A 23,536-nucleotide genomic window follows, 5' to 3' on the forward strand; every position below is an offset into this window, starting at 1 on the left:
AAAGCAGTGGGATTTTTGTTTACTGTAGCTTTCCCGACTTCCTTCTTTCTATAAGCTTTCTGCCCTCAGGGGGATGTGTGCATAGCCTCCCATGGTTGCACACCCTATATCTCTGCTGATCCTGAGTAGCCCTGTCTTTGCTGAGAAATACCTGGCAGTCTCCTACTAGGCCAGCACTCAGTGTGGCACATAAGGACCCCCGTGTTGTTGTCTGCGTTTCTTTCTTACTCTTCTTCATTTCATACCTATTGCTTTACTGGGAGCAACAAACCGCAAGCAAGTAGCTGTGTTGACTTTGTTGTTTCCTACCTCTCTTTGGTTTTGCTGTCCCCTCAGCTTTGTGGCTGGATTTTTCTCCCACCATCCTTTCTTATGGTTAATTCCTACTTAGCCATTTATTACTTTCTCCAGAAATTTTATTTTAATACCTTTCTGTCTCCCCACTCCCCTTTTATTATTAGTTTGGATGTATCTCTTCTGTGTCATCATAGCCCCTTAAGCCTGTATCTGTCATAATGTAGTTAAAAGATATGTTACAATGACCTATGTGCACTGAGAGGTATATTTGATTAATATCTGTGTACCCAACACCTGAAGGGGAAAAATATGTATGTATATTAGAATATAAACTTTAAAAGGGAGGATCTGTGACTAGTTTATTTGGCTCAATAATTCTCAACTCTGGCTAAATATTAGAATTATTGTGTGCATGCATGCTAAGTTGCTTCAGTCGTGTCTGACTCTTTGTGACCCTCTGGACTGTAGTCTGCTAGGCTCCTCTGTAGTTGGGATTCTCCAGGCAAGAATACTGCAGCGGGTCGCTATGCTCTCCTCCTAGGGATCTTCCTGACCCAGGGGTGGAACTCGCGTCTCTTACCTCTCCCACCCTAGTGCCACTTGGGACACCCATTAGAATTACTGGGACATTAAAAAATTCCAAATCCATTCTGATATTCCTCTAAGATAAATTATCATGCTGATAGTTATTTGAATTGATGATTTAGTTAATTGAGCACATATTTTTTGAGTTACTATATGATACTTCTAAATGAATATCTCTTAATCAGATTTTAAAACTCAGTAGTGGCCACAGAACTGGGAAAGGTCAGTTTTCATTCAATCCCAAAAAAAGGCAATGCCAAAGAATGTTCAAACTACCGCACAATTGCACTCATCTCACACACTAGCAAAATAATGCTCAAAATTATCCAAGCCAGGCTTCAACAGTACATGAACCACGAACTTCCAGATGTTAAAGCTGGATTTAGGAAAGGCAGAGAAACCAGAGATCAAATTGCCAACATCAAAAAAGCAAGAGAGTTCCAGAAAAATCTCTACTTCTGCTATATAGAGTATGCCAAAGCCTTTGACTGCGTGGATCACAACAAACTGTGGAAAATTCTTTAAAAGATAGGAATACCAGACCACCTGGCCTGTCTCCTGAGAAATCTGTATGTAGGTCAAGAAACAACAGTTACAACTGGACATGGAACAACAGACTGGTTCTAAACAGGAAAAGGAGTACATCAAGGCTGTATGTTGTCACCCTGCTTATTCCACTTCTATGCAGAGTACATCATGAGAAACGCTGGGCTGGAGGAAGCACAAGCTGGAATCAAGATTGCCAGGAGAAATATCAATAATCTCAGATATGCAGATGACACTACCCTTATGGCAGAAATTGAAGAGGAACTAAAAAGCCTCTTGATGAAAGTGAAAGAGAGTGCAAAAGCTGGCTTAAAGCTCAACATTCAGAAAATGAAGATCATGGCATCTGGTCCCATCACTTCATGGGAAATAGATGGGGAAACAGTGGAAACATTGACAGACTTTACTTTTGGGGGGCTCCAAAATCACTGCAGATGGTGACTGCAGCCATGAAATTAAAAGACGCTTACTCCTTGGAAGAAAAGTTATGACCAACCTAGATAGCATATTAAAAAGCAGAGACATTTTTTTTGCCAACAAATTTCCATCTAGTCAAGGCTATGGTTTTTCCAGTGGTCATGTATGGATGTGAGAGTTGGATTATAAGGAAAGCTGAGCACTGAAGAATTGATGCTTTTGAACTGAACTGTGGTGTTGGAGAAGATTCTTGAGAGTCCCTTGTACAGCAAGGAGATCCAACCAGTCCATCCTAAAGGAGATCAGTCCTGAATATTGATTGGAAGGACTGATGCTGAAGCTCAGACTCCACACTTTGACCACCTGATGTGAAGAACTGACTCATTTGAAAAGACTCTGATGCTGGGGAAGATTGAAGGCGGGAGGAGAAGGTGAGGACAGGATGAGATGGTTGGATGGCATCACCGACTCAACGGACATGAGTTTGAGTAAACTCTGGGGCTGGTGATGGACAGGGAGGCCTGGTGTGCTACACTCCATGGGGTTGCAAAGTTGGATATGACTAAGTGACTGAACTGACTGGATGTGATGTTTTTATTTCTTTATAGGAAAAAGCAAATTTAACAAAATACTGTATTTTGTATTTGTCAAAATATGTTGAGATATATCTCACCCCAGCTAAGAGTAGAGTGGCATGGGGTGATCTTTACATAGCTAGGTAATAAATAATCATTGCAGTTGCTTTATGGGAGATACTTAGATTCAATTACTGTTAAGAATTAAAGAAGATGTACCCTGCCATTATGATTATTGTTCAATCGCTAAGTTGTGTCTGACTCTTTGGGACCCCATGAACTCCAGCATGCCAGGCTTCCCTGTTCTTCACTATCTCCTTTGTTCAAACTCATGTCCATTGAGTCAGTGATGCCATCCAACCATCTCATCCTCTGTCGTCCCCTTCTCCTCCCGCCTTCAATCTTTCCCAGCATCAGGATCTTTTCTAATGAGTTGGCTTTTCACATTAGGCAGCCAAAGTATTGGAGTTTGCGCTTCAGCATCAGTCCTTCCAAAGAATATTCAGGACTGATTTCCTTTAGGATGAATTGGTTGGCTCTCCTTGCTGTCCAAGGAACTCTCAAGAGTCTTCTCCAACACCACAGGTCAAAAGCATCAATTTTTTGGCTCTCAGCTTTGTTTATGGTCTAACTCTCACATCCATACATGACCACTGGAAAAACCATAGCTTTGACTAGACTGACCTTTGTTGGCAAAGTAATGTCTTTGCTTTTTAATATGCTGTCTATGTTGGTTATAGCTTTTCTTCCAAGGACCAAGCGTCTTTTAATTTCATGGCTGCAGTCACTATCTGCAGTGATTTTGGAGCCCCAAAAAATAAAGTCTGGCACTGTTTCCGCTGTTTCCCCATCTATGTGCCATGAAGTGATGGGACCAGATGCCATGATCTTAGTTTTCTGAATGTTGAGTTTTAAGCCAACTTTTTCACTCTCCTCTTTCACTTTCAACAAGAGGCTCTTTAGTTCCTCTTGCTTTTGTCTGTAAGGGTGATGTCATCTGCATATCTGAGGTTATTGATATTTCTCCCGGCAGCTTTGTTTCCAGCTTGTGCTTCATCCAGCCTGTTGTTCAGTGTAGAGTTTTTAAAATATGTTCTGTATATGAAATCTGTTTCAGATACATAATTTGCAAATATTTTCTCCTATTTTGTGGGTTTCTTCTTCACTTTGTTGATAGTATCCTTTGATACACAAAGGTTTTAATTTTGATGAAGTCTGTTTTATCTTTTTTTCTTTTTGCCTGTGCTTTTGGTATCATATCTAAGAAATCATTCCCAAATTCACTGTCATGAAGATCCTCCTCTATGATTTTTTTCTGAGTCTTGCGGTTTTAGGTCTTATGTTTTAGTTTTTAATCCATTTTGAGTTAATTTTTGTATATGGTGTAAGGTAAGGGTTCAGCTTCATTCCTTTGCATGTAGATATTTACTTTTCTTAGCATTTGTTGAAAAGACTGTTGTTTCCTTGTTTAACATTCTTGTTATTTTTATTGAAAATCATTTGACCATACATGTGAGAGTTTATTTCTGGGTTCCCTGTTTCACTGGTCTTTTTTCTGTTTTTATGCAGGCATACTGTTTTTGACTACTGTAGTTTTATATTAAGCTTTGAAGTCAGGATATATGGGACCTCCAGCTTATATTTTCTTTTTCAAGACTGTTTTTGTTATTCAACATCCTTTGAGGTTCCATATGAACTTCAAGATGGATTATTCCATTCACACCAAAAGTGTCATTTGGATTTTGATAGGAATTGCGTTGAATCTTAACCTTTGCATGCATGCTAAGTCGCTTCAGCTGTGTCCGACTCTGTGCAGCCCCATGGACAGCAGCCCACCATGTTCCTCTGTCCTCGGGATTCTCTAGGCAAGAACGCTGGAGTGGGTTGCCATTTCTTTTTCCACTTAGATGCCTTTGGGTAGTATCAATATCTTAATATTCAATATTAACTCTTCTAATCCATGAATGAGGAATTTATTCCCATTTAGTAGTGTCATTTTCGACTTCTTTGCAGTGTTTTGTATTTTTTAGTGACAAGTCATTTTCCTCTTTGGTTGTGTTTACTCCTTAGCATTCTATTTGATGGTATTGTAAATGGAATTGCTTGCTTTGTGTTCAGGTTGTTAATGCATAGAAATGCAACTAATTTTCTTATTTTTTTTTGTATGCTGTACCTCTTGCTGAATTTGTTCTAACATTGTATGTGTGTGTATATGTGTGTGAGAATGAAACTTTTGGGGTTTTGTACATAATAAGATGTCATCTGCAAACAGAACTGGTTTTACTTCTTCCTTTTCAATTTGGATGCCTTTTATTCTTTATCCTCCTTGGTTGTCCTAGCTAGAATATATTGAATAGAAGTAGCAAGAGTGGGCAGGGTACCTTGGATGAAAAGGAAAAGCTTTCTGTGTATATTTTCTCTTTCTTCATGATTCAGTCTTGGCAGGTTGTGTGTTTTTAGGAATTAGTTCATTTCATTTAGGATATCCAGCTTGTTGGCATGCAAATTAGTCATAGTATTCTGTTATAATTCTTATTATTTCTGTAAAATCAGTAGTAAATTTTCATTACTTCTAATTGTAGTTTTCCTTATCAGTGGAGTCATATATTTATCAATTTTATTGATCTTTTTGAAGAAATAACTCCTGATTTTATTTTCTCTATTGTTTTTTTTTTCTTTATCTTTGCTTTACTTGGTATTATTTCCTTCCTTCTACTAGCTTTGGGCTTTATTTGTTCTTCTTTTTCTCAGTTCATTTCAGTTCAGTTCAGTTGCTCAGTCGTGTCCGACTCTTTGCGACCCCATGAATCGTAGCATGCCAGGCCTCCCTGTTCATCACCATCTCCCAGAGTTCACTCAGACTCACGTCCATCGAGTCCGTGATGCCATCCAGCCATCTCATCCTCGGTCGTCCCCTTCTCCTCCTGCCCCCAATCCCTCCCAGCATCAGAGTCTTTTCCAATGAGTCAACTCTTCTCATGAGGTGGCCAAAGTACTGGAGTTTCAGCTTTAGCGTCATTCCATCCAAAGAAATCCCAGGGCTGATCTCCTTCAGAATGGACTGGTTGGATCTCCTTGCAGTCCAAGGGACTCTCAAGAGTCTTCTCCAGCACCACAGTTCAAAAGCATCAATTATTTTTAATAATTTGAGATCTTTCTTCTTTTTTTAATGCAAACATTTACAGCTATCAATTTCCCTCTGAGCACTGTTTTGCAGCATCCCATAGGTTTTGGTGTGTTGTGTTTTCATTTGTCTGAAGATATTTTTTATCTTTTGCAAAAGATTCTGATTCCTTTGATTTCCTCTTTGATCCATTGATTTTTTTTTTAGACTGTTGTTTAACTTCTGTGTCTTGTAGATTTTCTGGGTTTCCTTCTGCTTTTATTTCTGTTTTCATTCCATTGTGATAAAAAAAGATACTTTGTATGATTTCAGTCTTTTTTGTGGCCTAACTTACCAGCCTGTCCTGGAGAATGTTCTGTGTGAACTTAAGAAAAATGTGTGTCCAGCTGTTTTGCAAATTTTGTTTATGTTTGTTAGGTGTAATTAGTCTGTCATGTTCAAGTTTTTTATTTCCTTATTGATATTCTGTCTGGTGTTCTATTCATTATTGAAAGTGGAGTATTGAAATGTCCTACTACTATTGCAGAGCTATTTCTCCCTTTTTGTTGCATATATTTAGGAGCTCTGATGTTTGGTGCATGTATGATGAATTGATCCTTTTGTCATAATTTCTTTGTTCTTAACAGTGTTTGACTTAAAGTCTATTTTGTCTGATATTAGCATAGTTTCCCCAATCCTTGTGGTTAATATTTGCATGGAATATCTTTTTCCATAGTTTTACTTTTGACTTGTGTGTGTCCTTTGATTTAAGGTGAGTCTCTTGTAGACAGCATATTGCTGGGTACTGTTTATCCATTCTGCCAAACTGTTACTTTTGATTAGGGAGTTTAATCTGTGTACATTTAAAGTAATTATGGATAGGGGAGGAGTTATTCTTGCTATTTTGTTATTTTCTGTGTGTCTTTTAGCTTTTTTGACCTTCATTTCTTCCCTTATTATATTCTTTTGTGTGTAGTTGATTTTTTGTAATGACACGTTTTGATTCCTTTCTCATTTCTTTTGTGTGTATTCCATGTTTTCTTTGTGGTTAAAGTTGTTAACAGCCTGTTTTGAACTGATATCAACTTTAATTTCATGTAAAAACTCTGCTCCTTTTTATTATTTCCCTGTTTGCTATGAGCTTAATTTGGCCTTCTCATTTTAGTTTCTTACAGTGGAATTTTAGGTCACTGATTTGAGACTTGCTTAGGCTGCAGTCCATGGGGTCGTGAAGAGTCGGATATGACTGAGCGACTTCACTTTCACTTTCTTTTCTTATATAATCATTTAATGCTATAAAATTCCCTCTAGGCACTGCTTTAGGTTCAGAAGGCAATGGCAACCCACTCCAGTACTCTTGCCTGGAGAATCCCATGGATGGAGGAGCCTGGTGGGCTGAAGTCCATGGGGTCGCAAAGAGTCGGACACGACTGAGCGACTTCACTTTCACTTTCAAGTTTTAAAATGTTGTGGTTTTGTTTGCGTTCAGTTAAAATTATGTTTTAATTTTCCTTGTGACTTATTCTTTGACCCATGGGTATTTAGAAGTGTGTTGTTTAGTTTGTAAATATTTGAGGATTTTCCAGATCTTTCTGTTACTGATTTCTGGTATAATTCCTTTTGCTAAGTGAACATATACTTTCTGTGTGTTACATTTGTCAAGATTTGTTTGATGGTTCAGAATATGATACATCTTGTGAACATTCTATGTGCTCTTGAAAAGAATGTGCGATTAGCTCTTTGGGAGTAGAGTTTTCTGTAAATGCCAGTTAGGTTATGTTGGTTCATTGTGTTGTTCAGGTTTTCTATATTCTTACTGAATTTCATTCTGCTTTTTAAATTGATTACTATGGAGAGAAATGTTGAATTCTCCAACTATGATTGTGGATTTGTCTGTTAATGTTGTCATTTGTGTCAGTTTCTATTTATATTTTCTTTTAGTGGTTGGCTTATTCTAGTTAGTACAGTCCTTTATATTTTTTATTTATCCATTAAACGTGATGTCACTTGTCCTTTCTACTTCATTGTTGTTTAAAGTAAAACAGTTAAAACTTTAGAGATATTATTTAATTTTAAATTAGTTTATATAAAAGCTGATACTTTTTTTCTGGGCTTTCTTTTTTTAAAAAATTATTTATTTTAAATGAAACAAAGATGAATATTTTTAATAATAAAAGGTACAGTTCACTGAGAAGATAGACATCATAAACCACTAGAATATCAGAAGAAATATAAGGGAAAAGAAACAAATATATAATCATAGTGAGATATATGAACATTTCTCTGAGAATATTTTATCAAATGCAGAAAAAGTAAGAATAAGAGCATCTTGAAATGATGTCATTTATAATTTAAATGTAATAGGTTTATATTTATATTAATCATATCCTATACAAATGTATTTAAAATTTTGTATCTCATAGGTTGTTATTAGATGTCAATAGGACATTTAGAAAAACTGGCAAAAAGAAAGTAGAATTCTTTTTTGTGTATGTGACACATGTTATACGTATAAACATGTTAATTTTGAAATGATTTTCCGTTATAGGTTATCATAAGATACTGACTATAGTTCCCTGTGCTATACAGTTAACCTCTGTTGCTTGTTGCGTATCTTTTTTTTAATTAGAAAGGTATAAAAACTGATAAATATTACCTGAAAGCAGACAACTGATTTCTGTCTATGTATGACTGCAAGTTTATTTACAATTTAAATATCAATTTATCCCCATATTACATAGAAATGCTGCTGCTGCTGCTGCTAAGTCGCTTCCGTCATGTCCGACTCTGTGCGACCCCAGAGACGGCAGCCCACCAGGCTCCCCCTATAGCAGTGTTCTAAAATTCAAAATGAGGGAACATCACCTGACCAGGGAGAAATATATTTTAAGAAGCCACTTATGAAATGTTTAGATAATTTTATATTTTGCTGATTCAGTGTTTTGTATACTTCTTTTGTATTCTTTCCTTTTCTATTGACTTTTGTATTCTTTCCTTTTATACTGATTTACGAAACTTTATTGCATTTCTTTCTGTTTTTAGGATTCCAGTTCTCAGATGGATCTGAGCATTCAGGTAACTGATGGTGACATTAATGAGATAATTCAAATAGGTGGAACTGGAGATACATCTTCCAATGATGAAATAGGAAATACAAGACATGTAGATGAGAATGGATTGCTAGGGATTATTGGTGCAGGAGACCTGAAGGTGCCTGAAGAAGAAACTGGCAGTGTATCAAATGAAGATTCAAGTGTGAACAGTAGTGATAATGAAGACCCCGAGATAGACCTTGTGGAAGAAGTAAGGATTATTTTTGAGTTGAAAGTTTTAAAAATTTATAGCGTTTGTGCTCTAATATACTTTGGAACCAAGAGGAATAACAGTTCAGATCAAGCTGTCTTTAGTCTTTAAAATGAGACTTACTTGTATTTGTACTTGTATTTAAGCTTTTGACCTTAAGCTGCAATGTAAATCAGTATTAAGTATTTAGGAATCAGTTACTATATTTGTTAGTCTTAACTAGAGATAGTGGGAATTTGAAGGGATGGGAGTGAAGTGATAGAAGGCATCCAGGCATAATGTATCTGCTCTAATCCTAATATATGCCATTAAATCTTTGTGGAATGTGATAATTAAGAAGCATACATGTTATTAGCTATCATTTATGGTGGCCTTACATATGTCTCTGGAGAAGGAAATGGCACCCCACTCCAGTACTCTTGCCTAGGAAATTCCATGGATGGAGGAGCCTGGTGGGCTACAGTCCATGGGGTCGCAAAGAGTCGGAGACGACGGAGCGACTTCGCCTTTGCCTACATATGTGCCGGGTACTATACTAAATTGTATTGCCTTTTGTTATTTAACATTCCACTGCCCTATGGCTCTTATTACTGTTCTCATTTTGCAAATGAGAAAACTGAGATATGAGGAGTTTTAATAGCTTGCCAAAAAGGTCAGTCTTGTGGTTGTTGAGTGGCCAAACTGGGAGTCAAACTGAGGCTGTTTGACTTTTAAGTACAGTACTGTTCTTTGCACTTGGAGAGACAGAATATGTCCCTCTATCTTTAAAAAATTCAGAGTATCATAAAATTCATTAATGTGACTATCTTTCATCTTTAGGACCCTTTAAATTCTGGAGATGATGTTAGTGAGCAAGATGTGCCAGACCTGTTTGATATGGATAATGTAATTGTCTGTCAGTATGATAAGGTACTGTACTCACCTTTTAGACTGTGGATTGATTAATTGCATTTATAGGAGAAAGTAAGCAAAATGATAGGAAATACTATGATGAGTTTTTATTCAGTTAAATTAATCTCAAACAGATAGTTAATTCTACAAATTTGAGGGGTATTTTGAGTCTAACACCGTACTCTGTGGTCTCAGTGATACCAAAAAAGTGATAGTCCTTGTCTTAAAGAGGTGACAATCTTATTGAAGCAAGATGTTTCTGTATGGAATAATAGAATGGCATACAATAAGATGGTAGGTAAATCAAAAGCTAAAATATATGACAGATAAGTCAAATAGTAAAATACATGACAGATAAATCAAATACTAAAATACATGGCATATAAATGAAATACCAAGATGAGTGGCATGTAAATCAAATGCTAAGATAAGTGGCACAGACAGTTAAGTCCTAGGAGTGGCTAGGAAATGCAAGAAATCATTTGTAGTTGGAGTTCTCCACAAATCCTTTCTGGGTGATGTGGGGCTTTTAAATAGGTCTTGAATGATTTGTAGGATATAGATAAGTGTGGAGAGTAGGCATTCAGGAGAGTAGAATAGCCTAATAAAAGGCAGAGAAATGAATGCATGTAGAATTATAAGAAAGAGTGAAGAGACAACTCTGCCTTGAATAAAGTGTTTTCCTTTTGAATATTTTAGGAAATGAGGCTGGGTGGGGGACAGAGGTTGAAGCAGATTGGAAAACCCAGAATCCTGGTAGGGAAAAATTCAAACTTGATTTGGTGGACATTAGCCCTCTAAGGATGATATTGAGAAAATTTCAACTGGGTTCTAAAACTGGCTTTGTTAATTTCGAAGTGGCAAATAGTAAGAAGAACAGGGATAGTACATAAAATAACAGAGCCCAGACTAAAGATGGCAGCATAGAACATAGAAGAATTAGAGATTATGATGGAAGAATCACTGGACTTTCAATACTCTGTTGAAGAGAAGTGGTGAGAGTGGGCATCTTTGTCTTGTTCTAGATTTTAGCAGGAAGGATTTCAGCTTTTCACTGTAGAGTATTCTATGGGCTGTGGGTTTGTCATAAATAGCTTTCATTATATTGAGATTTGTTCCCTCTATACCCCCTTTCATAAGGTTTGTTTTTTTTTTTTTTTTTTTTGGTCATGAATGGATATTGAATTTTATCAGATGCTTTTTCTGCGTCTGTTGAGAGGATCACATGGTTTTTGTCCTTTCTTTTGTTAATGTGGTATATCGTATTGATTGGTGTGTATTGAACCATCCTTGTGCACCTGGGATGAATCCAGCTTAGTTGTGGTGTATGAACTTTTTTTATGTGTTATTGGATTTTGTTTGCTAATATTTTGTTGAGAATTTTTGTGTCTGCATTCATCTAAAATATTGGCCTGCAGTTTTCCTTTTTTGGTAGTATCTTTGTCTTGTTTTGGTATCAGTGTGATGGTGGCTTCATAGGATGTTTTGGGAAATATTTCTTTCTTTTCAGTCTTTTGGAAGAGTTAGAGAAGGATGGGTGTAAGTTCTTCTTTGTGTGTTTGGTAAAATATACAATAAGGAAAAGACAGTCTCTTCAGCAAGTAGTGCTGGGAAAGTCGGACAGTTGCATATGTATCAGTGAAGTTAGAACACACCCTCACATGATATACAGAAGTAAATTCAAAATGGATTAAAGGCCTAAATATAAGATAAGACACCATTAAACTCCTAGAAGAGAACAGAGGCAAAGCATTCTCTGACATTAGTTTTCTTAGGTCAGTCTTCCAAGACAATAGAAATGGGACCTAGTCAAACTTACAAGCTTTTGCACAGCAAAGGAAACCATAAATAAAATGAAAAGCTAAACAACAAGATCCTACTGTATAGGTCAGGGAACTGGTTTCAATATTCTGTCATAAAGCACAGTGGAAAAGAATATTAAAAAAAAAGTCTGTGTGTGCATAACTGAATCACTTTGCTGTACAGCAGAGATTGGCACAACATTGTAAATCTATACTTCAATAAAAATGTAAAATTAAGTAAAAAAAAAAACTAACAAGGGCTTAATTTTCAGAATATCAACACAGCTCATACAACTGAACAACAACAAAACAATGCAATCCAAAGATGGGCAGAAGACCTAAATAGATATTTCTCCAAAGAAGACATACAGATGGCAGCAAGGAACATGAAAAGATGATCAGCATCACTAATTAAATTAGAGAAATACAAATCAAAGCTATGGTGAGGTACCACCTCACACCAATCAGAATGACCATCATTACAAAGTCTACAAATAACAATTGCTGGAGAGGGTGTGGAGAAAAGGGAAACCCTCCTACCCTGTTGGTGGGAATGTAAATTGGTATAGCCACTATGGAAAATAGTGTGGTGGTTCCTCAAAAAACTAAAATTAGAGTTGCCATATGATTCAGCAATCCCACTCTTGGGCACTTATCTGGACAAAACTAATTTGAAAAGATACATGCACCCCAGTGTTTATAGAAACACTGTTTACAACACAGTAGCCCAGCACATGGAAACAAGCTAAATGTGCATCTACAAATGAATGGACAAAGAAGACGTGGTATATATGCACAGTGGAGTATTACTCAGCCATAAAAAGATGAAATAATGCCATTGGCAGCAGCATGGATGGACCCCGAGAGTGCCATACTGAGTGAAGTAAGTCAGAGAAAGAAATACCATATAACACCACTTATGTATGGAATCTAAAATACAACACAAATCAACAGACCTGTGAAATGAAAACAGACTCACAGATGCAGAGAACAGACTTGTTGCCAAGGAGTGGGGGTAGCGGAGGGAAGGATTGGAAGTTTGGGATTAACAGAGATAGAATACTATACATAGGATGGATAAATGACAAAGTCCTATTGTATAGCACAGGGAACGATATTCAGTATCCTGTGACAAACTATAATGGGAAAGAATATGAAAACGAATATATATGTATGTGTGTATAAACTGAGTCACTTTGCTGTACAGAAGAAATTAGCACAACACTGTAAACGAGCTACACTTCAGTAAAATTAAGAAAAAGAAAAAAGAATCATTGGGATCTAGTAATTAGCTGGATATGAGAGAGGGATTGACAAGGGAGAGTTGAAGATGCCCTATGCTGCTGCTGCTGCTGCTAAGTCGCTTCAGTCGTGTCTGACTCTGTGCGACCCCATAGACGGCAGCCCACCAGGCTCCCCCGTCCCTGGGATTCTCCAGGCAGGAACACTGGAGTGGGTTGCCATTTCCTTCTCCAGTGCATGAAAGTGAAAAGTGAAAGTGAAGTTGCTCTGTCGTGTCCGACTCTTAGTGACCCCATGGACTGCAGCCTACCAGGCTCCTCCATCCATGGGATTTTCCAGGCAAGAGTACTGGAGTGGGGTGCCATTGCCTTCTCTGAAGATGCCCTATACACTTTACCTATTTAAAGTGTACAATTCAGTGATTTTTAGTATATTTGTGGATATGTGTAACCATTGTTATCATTCAGTTGCTCAGTTGTGTCAGACACTTTGTGACCCCATGGACTGCAGCACATCAGGCTTCCCTGTCCTTCACTGTCTCCGGAGTTTGCTAAAACTCATTTCCATTGAGTCAGTGATGCCATCCAACCTTCTCATCCTCTGTCACCCCCTTCTCCTTCTGCCTTCAACCTTTTCCAGCATCAGGGTCTTATTTTGTGAATCCGCTCTTCGCATCAGGTGGTCAAAATATTGGAGCTCCAGCATCAGTCCTTCCAATAAATATTCAGGGTTGATTTCCTTTAGGATTGACTGGTTTGATCTCCTTGCTGTCCAAGGGACTCTCAAGAGTTTTCTCTAGCACCACAGTTTGAAACTGTTAACACAGTCAATTTGAGAAACTTTTCATCACCTGAGAGAGAAAGCCTGTTCCCTTTAGTTCTCACTCCCATAACTGCTCTGTTTCTTCCCGTCCTCAGTAGTAAGGCACTGCTAATGTCACTGTAGATTTCCTCATTCTGGAGTTTTATATGAAAATAGTTTATAATAGGTGATATTTTATAACTCATTTCTCCTACCACACACAGTGTTTCAAGATTGATCCATACCATGGCTTGTGACAGTTCTTCATTCCTTTTGGTTGATGTGTATTGGTTCTTTGAATGGATATACCACAATTTGCTTATCCGTTCATCTGCTGAGTGACATTTGAGTTTTTTCTAACTTTTGGCTATTATGAAGAATTTTGCTATAAATAGTCAAGTTTTTTTTGTGTGAATATATATTTTCATTTTTCTTGGTATATACCTAGGAGTGGAATTCCTGGGTCATACAGTAATAATGTAAGGCACTATCAGACTATTTTCCAAGATGGCTGTACTGTTTTTTCATTCCTGTGAATAGTGTATGAGGGTTTAGATTGCCTCACATTCTCACTAACACTTGTTATCTGACTTTTTGATTCTAGCCATCCTAGTGAGTATAAAGTGGTGTCTTGTGGTTTTGAGTTGCATTTCCCTGATGACTAATGCATATTTACACCTTTCACTTTTTTTCAGTAACAATTTCAATATACTCAGGTCAAACAGAAGATGATATTTTGAATTGCTGTAAAAATAAATCATTTTCTCTAAAAATAGGATCTTTTCTCCTATAACATTTTATATAGATAGAAAATGGCAATTTATATGCTAGTAAACATAAACATAAGAAGGAAAAGGTAATAGAAAAGGAACTGGTCTTGGTTTGAAACTGTTTAGATTCTTATTCTTATAAATAGTGTATTGCATTCTATAAACAGTGTGATGCCTTATATAAGGCATTAGATTATATTTGCATTCCATAGAGTCACAAATAGTTTTCTAGACCATTATGGATATAGTATCCTCAGTGGTACTGCACTGTGGAAAATAGCTTGCAGTTAATTAACACAGTGCTTTATATTTTTCAAAGTATTTTTAAAAAATATTTATTTGTATGTTTGAGGTATTAATTGTGGCTTGCAGGATTTCTCTTCATCATGTGAGATCTTTCATGCATTGGAGGAGGAAATGGCAACCCGCTCCAGTGTTCTTGCCTGGGGAATCCCAGGGACAGGGGAGCCTGGTGGGCTGCCGTCTATGGGGTCGCACAGAGTCGGACATGACTGAAGCGACTTAGCAGCAGCAGCAGCAGCATGGACTCAGTAGTTGTGGTACCGGGTTAGTTGCTCCATGGCAGGTGTAATCTTAGCTCCCCTACCAAGGATTGAACCCATGTCCCCTGCACTGCAAGGTGGATTCTTAACCACTAGTCCACCAGGGAAGTCCCCAAAGTATTTTCTTATACACTGTCTTTTGCTTCTCGCAACAACCTGTGAGGTAGACAGAAAGAGTGGTGTTTTTGATATTTAGTGTTACCAGATGGCACAGTGGTAAAGAGTGTTCCTGCCAGTGCAGAAGATGCAGGTTTGATCCCTGGGTCAGGAAGATCCCCTGGAGTAGGAAATTGCAACTTGGTCCAGTATTCTTTCCTGAAGAATTCCATGGACAGAGGAGCCTGGCAGGCTGCACAGTCCATGGATTTGCAGAGTCAGACACGACTGAGGATGTAGCATGTTAGTAAATCTGGTTTTCTGAGGGCACTCTAACTAGTGGATATTTTAAGAACAATACAAAAGCAAGACATTGGGGAACTACGGAAAATTTTTTGAAAAGGAAGTGAGAAGGTCAGAAGATAGCTAGCAAAGAGAATGTATCTACAATCAAAGTAGGGTGGGAGAAACCACTGTTTCAGTGAATTTTTATGAAAGGCTAACTTCCAAGTTCTGGTTACTAGTTGTCTTATTTGAAGAAGTATTGGATGTAACCATACTCAAGTAAATTGAAAACTTCAGTAATAGTCTTGTAAAAGCTTTACTGCTTAGGGTGTTTTGAAGGCCAGTAGTATCAGTTCCCCTGGGAGAGTGTTAAAAAGAAGGAATTTTGAGTCTTATCCTAGAGTACTGGATCAAAAAGTGTATTTTAACAAGACTCCCAGGTGATTTTCATGCTCATTAAACTTTGAGAAGAGTTGGGGTTTTTGTTTGCTTTTCAGTATATTTTATCTGACTTTGATTATCATATGAGATTTAACTTTAAAATTTATAAGCTAACAGTCAAGGGAAAAACTTTGAGATGAAGATGTGCAGTGAAAAAGGGTTAAATGAAGGTCACTGATAAACATGCTGAGTGAAAGTTATGGACATACTATTTCCGAGGCAGAATGAACAAGGTTAATATAAAGATTAAAATAATAAAGATATTATAGGGAAGATTAATGGTGAAATGAAACATTTTACTATAGTTAGGAGTGTTCTGTGCTATAAATAGGATACTATTAATAGTGGAATGTGAAACTATTTAAATATGTTCCATTTTCATTTAACAGTTTAGCTGACTTTGTCCCTTAGATGCTAGTATTACAGTGGGTAATTACTAGGTGTGTAGCACAGTATCTCTCTCTCTTTTGTTTTTTGAATAGATATTGCATACACATTGTTAAAATATCTAAATACTATAAAAGGTATACCATCAGGTCTCTGGTACCCAGTCCTTCAGCATCTGGTCTTCCTACCAGTTGCTCCCTGTCACTGCCTTCAGTGCAAATAAGTAACCAGTTACATTAATTTCTTTATATATTTAGTCTCTTTATTCAGGTAGAGCCTAAAGGGGTAGGATCAGTTCAGTTCAGTCACTCAGTCATGTCCGACTCTTTGCGACCCCATGAATCGCAGCATGCCAGGCCTCCCTGTTCACTACCAACTCCCGGAGTTCACTCAGACTCACGTCCATCGAGTCAGTGATGCCATCCAGCCATCTCATCCTCAGTCGTCCCCTTCTCCTCCTGCCCCGAATCCCTCCCAGCATCAGACTCTTTTCCAATGAGTCAACTCTTCGCATGAGGTGGCCAAAGTACTGGAGTTTCAGCTTTAGCATCAGTCCTTCCAAAGAACACCCAGGACTGATGTCCTTCAGAATGGACTGGTTGGATCTTCTTGCAGTCCAAGGGACTCTCAAGAGTCTTCTCCAACACCACAGTTCAAAAGCATCAATTCTTTGGCACTCAGCTTTCTTCACAGTCCAACTCTCACATCTATACATGACCACTGGAAAAACCATAGCCTTGACTATAGACAAAGCTATATTTTGCACCTTGTCTTTGAAGAGATTAACAATATATCTTAGAAATCTTTATCTGGATATTTTTATAACTGTGTAATATTCCATTGTAGAATTATTAAAACTTATTTAACTCATCTCTTATTTGAGCTATTTTTTAGTTGTTTGCTATTGAATGACCATGTACATAAAACATTTCATATGTGGGCAGTTTTATCTGTTAAATAAATCTCTATAAGTGGAATTACTGGGTTAAAGGGCAAATCTATTTGGTTAGATATTGCCAGAATGCTCTCCTGGAGGTTATTCCAGTATATATGCCTATTACAGTGTTTGAGAGTCCTCCTTTTTCTACAGCCTTGCCAATGGAATGTAATGAGACATTTGGATCTTTGTTATTATGAAAGGTGAAAAATGATACTTTGGTGACATTTTTAACTTTTTGTGTGTTATGAACCATTTATATTTAATTTTATGTGAACTGCTTGTTCATAACCTTTGTCGGTTTTATTTTTATTTATTTTTAATTGGAGGATAATTGCTTTACAATGTTGTGTTGGTTTCTGCTGTGCAACAATGTGAATCAGCCATGAGTATACATGTATACCTTCTCTCTTGAGCCTCCCTTTCCCCCTGTTAGGTTGTCATAAAGCACTGAGCTGACCTCCCTGTGTTATACAGCAAATTCCCATTAGATATCTGTTTTACATATGGTAATGTATATATTTCAGTGCTACTCTCTCGATTCGTCCCACCCTCTATGTTTTAAAAAGTTAAATTATTAGTCAGTTTATTGATTCCTAAGAGTTCTGTATTATTTTGGGAGAGATTAGCTCTTGGTATGTGCAAAAATACTTTTTCCTCAGTTATTTGCTTTCAATGCTTTTTCTTCCATTCAAGCAGATGTTGAACTTGTCAACCTTTATTTTTATGGCTTCTGAATTTTGAGTCATGAATAGAAAGTTCTTTTTTACCTCAGGATTTTAAAGGGATTCACCCATGTTTTTCTCTAGTATTTCTTTGGTTTCTTTTAAAAAAGGTAAGTCTTGATTGATAGAGCCATTTTTCTTGGTGTGACAGGTGATTATAAATTTTTTCCCAGATGGCTACCCAGTTTTCTTAATATTGCTTATTGATAAGTCTATTTTGTCTCCACTTAAAAGAGAATGATTTCTTTATCATCTACTGAAGTTCAGTATTTTGAATTTACTTCTTGATTTTCTGTTTTGTCTCATTGGGTTGTCCATTAACCTCTGCTACATTGCTTTAATTGTTTTGAGGTTTTTAATATCTTTATTTTATTTTTTTAAATTTACTTATTTTAATTGGAGGCTAATTAGTTTACAATATTGTAGTGGTTTTTGCCATACATTGACATGAATCGGCTATGGGTGTACATGTGTTCTCCATCCTGAATCCCCTTCCCACCTCCCTCCCCATCCCATCCCTCAGGGTCTGGGATCCCAGTGCACCAGCCCTGAGCACCCTGTCTCATGCATCAAACCTGGACTGGTAATCTGTTTCACATATGATAATATACATGTTTCAGTGCTATTCCCTCAGATCATCCCACCCTCGCCTTCTGCCACAGAGTCCAAAAGACTGTTCTATACATCTGTGTCTTTTTTGCTGTCTTGCATATAGGGTCATCCTTACCATCTTTCTAAATTCCATATATATACATTGATACACTGTATTGGTGTTTTTCTTTCTAACTTCACTCTGTATAATAGGCTCCAGTTTCATCCACCTCATTAGAACTGATTCAAATGTATTCTTTTCAATGGCTGAGTAATATTCCATTGTGTATATGTACCACAGCTTTAATATCTTGTAGGGCTGGTATTTCTTCATATTCTTTTCCAGAGTTTTGCTGGACATTCTTGTTTATTTCTCGATATTGACTTAAGAATCAGCTTCTCTGGTTAAAAAAACAAAAACCAAAAACCTGTTGATATTTTCACTGAGATCACATTAATAGAATTTGGTATTTCAGTAATATTAAGGAGGAGTGGGTTTCAGTTTAGGATGCGATGTCCAGGGGAGGCTTTACTGACAACGTGATAGGGTAAAGATCGAAAGAATGTAAGAGAATGAGCCATGAGGATATTTGGATATAATCATTTCAGACAGAGGGAGCAACAAATACATAAGTCCTGAGGTGGAAGAATACCTGTGTGTTCAGGGAACAGTGAGGAGACCAGAGCATTAAGTGAGGGGAGGAACATTAAGTGAGGGGAATGACCTTATAGGCCATTTTAAGGACTTTATTTTTGAATGAGAAGTCATTGGAGAGTTTGAGCATAGAAATGATATCTGATTTATGTTTTAACAGGGCCACTCTGGCTACCATTTTTAGAGTAGACTTAGTGGGGGAGAGGATGAAAATAGGGAAACTAGTTGTGGAGTGTATCAGCCCAGGTGAGAGGACGGTAGCTGAAACAAGAGTAATAGATATGGAGGAGGCGGAAATGGCTGGAATGTGAATATGGCTTGCAGGTGGAACTAGCATTTACTGACGGACCTGGATGTGAGGTGTGAGCAAGAAGGGTAAAGATTATCTCCAAGATTTCTTGTCTGAATGAGTGGCCATTCCCCACTGAGATGGGGAAGACTGTGAAGTTCAGGGGAGAATATATATCAGTGTCCTTGTTTTTAACTTGCTTGAGATGTTTATTGGACATTCAGGAAGATGTGTTGAAGCAGTTGAATGAGAATCAGCGTTTTAAGGGAGACGTATGAGCTGGGGATATAAATTGCGGGAGTCATTAGTTGACATTTAAAACCATGAGATTAGATAAGATCACCAAGGGAGTGATATAAACAGGAAGAGTCCTGGTACACTCTAAGAGTGAGGTGAGGGAGAGAAGGAGAAATCAGGACAGGAAACAAAGGAATGGTTAAAGAAATGGAATAGAAAGAAGTGGAAAACCAGGAACATTCTGGAAGCCAAATGAGGAAAATATTTCAAAAAGGAGAATGTATTTAATGGTGCCGGTAGTCAAGTATTGTAAAATGTATTCCTAACTAAGCTATGTCTTTTTTTGCTACAGAAAACAGGCTCTTTCTTTATAACTGTTGCTTGTATGTGTGAAAGCTATGAATTTCTATATATTAATTTTGTACCAATACTGAATTCTTGTTTAGTCATTTTTAATTGATTATCTTAGATTTTTCAGATATCCGGTCATTGTGTCTGCAAACTTGTTTCATCTCTTTCAGTTTTTTTATCTCTTCAGTTCAGTTCAGTTCAGTTGCTCAGTCGTGTCCAACTCTTTGCAACCCCATGAGTCACAGCACGCCAGACCTCCCTGTCCATCACCAACTCCCAGTGTTCACCCAGACTCACGTCCATCGAGTTGGTGATGCCATCCAGCCAGCTCATCCTCTGTCATCCTCTTCTCCTCCTGCCCCCATCCATCTAATTATGCTGTCCAGTACCGGTTGTACTCTCCTTTTGTTCTACTGTATTGGCTAGTACCTCTAGAGTGAAAAGTTAGATAATTGTTTTCTTGTCTGTGTTCTGACTTGAGTGGGAATATTTTAAGGATTTTCCTCACTAAGCACTAAGTCACAGCTTCTGGGTTGAGGTAGGAGAGAGAGAGAGAGAGAGTGTATTTGTAGGACATAGTCTTTCTTAAAATGCTTGAGTTTTATCAAAAGCTTTTTCAACATCATTGGGGATGATTATATTATTTATCTCCTTAGGTCTAGTAATATAGGTTTTTATACTGATAAGTTCCTAATGTTGAACCATGGTTGCATTTCTAGAATAAATATAGAAAATAATTAATAAATATAGTCACTTGATAAAGGTAATGGGCAGAGTTGTTGCTGCTTCTGCTATTTTTGTTTTCCCAATATTGGTCAGATTTTATCATTTCTGTTAAGGATTCTGTTGTCATGGTTGTGTTCCCTGAGGCCAAAGATAAGTGCATATGAAAATTAGAAAGTCGAAACTCAGAGAAGAAATTTTCCATCATTAGGACATTTCCCCCCTCCCCACACAAATGGAGGATTTATCCTGTGTATTTTCCTGTGCCTCCCAAAATGCATCTGAATACTAGACACAGGGTTTTTCTTCCTCAGTTTGACTATTTGCAGTCAACAACTAGGTTTAATTTTTACTCTTGATTTCAGATCATGTATTTCTAAGCTTTTTAAATAGTCACTTGTAATTTACCCAGAAGTAACAATAATTGTATGATTTCTTACCTATTAAGATGGTAGGATTTTCTGGTTTTTATTTTGTATCAGCCTGGTTTACTGAATCTAAAGAATAGCCAGTAGAATCTGACAGATTATAAGCTATATTTTCTGACCTTGCTCAGTGTGTTCTTTAGGACTATTGACTTTCTTCTTCAAAATGAAACACAGCTATTTTTTTCATTCTTGATATTAACTGCATCCTCTCTATTCCTTTGCAGATATAGTGACCTCTGCTGTTCTTGAGCAATCCAGGCATGCCCCTCTCAGGACTTCTGTTCTCTATGCCTATAATGCTCTCTAGTCAACATATTCTTTTTCAGTCTTTGCTCAGATGTTACCTCAAGCTCCCACTGATGCTTCTACTTAAAATTGTAATCCCATCTCTGTGTTTGTGATACTCTTTTTTCCTGATCTATTTTTCGTAATACTTCCCAGGTGGCGCTAGTGGTAAAGAACCTGCTTGTCAGTGCAGGAGACATAAGAGACATGGGTTCGATCCCTGGTTGGGAAGATCCCCAGGAGGAGGGCATGGCAACCCACTCCAATATTCTTGCCTGGAGAATCCCATGGACAGAGGGACCTGGCGGGCTGCAGCCCATAGGGTCACAGAGAGTCAGATGCGACGGAAGCGGCTTAGCTTGCATGCACACTACTTTTTAATAGTCTATGGAGTTTATGGTTTTATTGGCTTTGTTTCTCCAATCCTTAGCAAAATGTAAACTCTTCAAAGACAGGAATTTTTCTCCTGTTCAAAAAAAAATAATTTATTTTCCTTTTTAAAAAAACTAATAAATCTCTAGTGCTTAAAGCAATACCTGATACATAGGAGCTCAGCAGATATTTGCTGAATGAGTGAATAAACTATCCTAAAGAGATTTTATTTATAAAGAACTCCCTGGTGGTCCAGTACTTAAGAATTTGCCTTCCAATACAGGGGATGTGGGTTCTATCCCTGGTCAGGGAACTAAGATCCCATATGCTGTGGAGCAGCTAAGCCCACACATCACAACTAGAGAACCCACATGCCACCACTGTTGAAACCCACATGCTCTGGAGCCTGCACAGCACGACTGCTAAGCCTGTGAGCCGCAGCTGGAGAATTCCTGCATTGCAGCAAGGGATCCTGCGTGCCACAATAAAGATCCTGCATGCCACAGCTAAGACCCAAGGCAACCAAATAAGTAAATAAATAAATATTTTTAAAAAAAGAACTCCCATTTAGGGTCAGAATAATCCCATGGGATATGCAAAGGAATGTAAATAATCCTTTAACTTCTTACTTTGATTAATTTAGACTATTTTTCTCCCTCCAGATTCATCGAAGCAAGGACAAATGGAAATTCTATCTGAAAGATGGTGTTATGTGTTTTGGAGGGAGAGACTATGTATTTGCAAAAGCCATTGGTGATGCAGAGTGGTAAAACTTATGAGCTCAGTACATCATAAACATCAGAGGGACTATATCACATATTGTTCACTGTATGGAATTTAATAAAATTATAATTCAGATGCAGATACAAATATACAATGTTACACTTCTTTCATTTTATATTTCAAACTGTTTAACAGGTTTTTATTTTTTAATTATCTGTACCATTACAAAGCACAGATGTATTAGGTGTGATGTAGCATGAAGAAATTTCATATTTCTTAAATTCTGAAGTAAAATTTAAGTCAGACTCCAATTCCCCATCATGGCAAAGTCAGTATCAGTTATGAGACTGGGGCTGGTGTTCCTCCCACTGCTCAGCAAACCACATTACAAAATATCCTGGAGAGTCTTGTGAGTACCTAGATATTCAGGAAGGCGTCTCTAGATAAAACTAGTCTATGTTTATCACTAACAGTACACTGATTGTGCAAGCCCAGATGGGTCCTTGGAGTCAGATGCCTCAGTTGAGCCTACACTAAAACATGAAAATCTTTGTTGATGCTAGGATCCCTAGAGCCAAGTATTAGCCTCTGGTTTATCTTGTGGCCAGACCATTCTTATTTGTACCTGATATTTCCCTGGGGAATTCTAGGGAGTGGGTTAGGTTCCCATTTTAATTCTTAGAACTTCATATTTCTGTCTTCTTCCCTCATCTCTAATTTTTTTCTATTTTTCTTACAGTGGAAGACTCCTTTGCAAAGTCTTGTAACATCAAACATATTGTCTCTCTTCATTTCTCCTAATAGGGAATTCCCTCATTGAGTTTAGGCTTTCTAAATCAAAAGTCAAGAAGAGATGTTCTCTTTAGGAACCTTCTATTTTGGTGAGACAATCTCATTTGAAAACAGAAGACCTAGATAATTCTTAAAATCAGATAGCAGAAACAAAATAGCTCTCATTTTCTTAACACCAATGAAAACAGAGCAAAATATTTCAGTGAACTATTCTGTAATATTCTCTTCCTTAGTAACAGATTCAAATTCCTTAAAGGAAACTTTCCCCCATCATACTGCTTCTTTTAGTGGATGGAGTGTGTGTGTATGTGTGTGTGTGTGTGT

At 37.4% G+C, this 23,536-nt stretch overlaps 1 protein-coding gene across 1 annotated transcript in view; it reads left to right on the forward strand.

Annotated features, from left to right (window-relative positions):
* Positions 1-22,467, forward strand: part of LOC128055782 (stonin-1-like) — a 91,780-nt gene extending 69,313 nt beyond the window's left edge. Inside the window, exons 8-10 of the mRNA XM_052648324.1 lie at positions 8,566-8,826; positions 9,646-9,735; positions 22,360-22,467. Coding sequence (XP_052504284.1) covers positions 8,566-8,826; positions 9,646-9,735; positions 22,360-22,467 — 459 coding nt within the window. The remainder of the gene's footprint in view (positions 1-8,565; positions 8,827-9,645; positions 9,736-22,359) is intronic.
* Positions 22,468-23,536: the final 1,069 nt, after the last annotated feature.

This window comes from Budorcas taxicolor, chromosome 11 (genome assembly GCF_023091745.1).
Source record: "Budorcas taxicolor isolate Tak-1 chromosome 11, Takin1.1, whole genome shotgun sequence".
Classification (NCBI taxonomy): Eukaryota; Metazoa; Chordata; class Mammalia; order Artiodactyla; family Bovidae; genus Budorcas; species Budorcas taxicolor.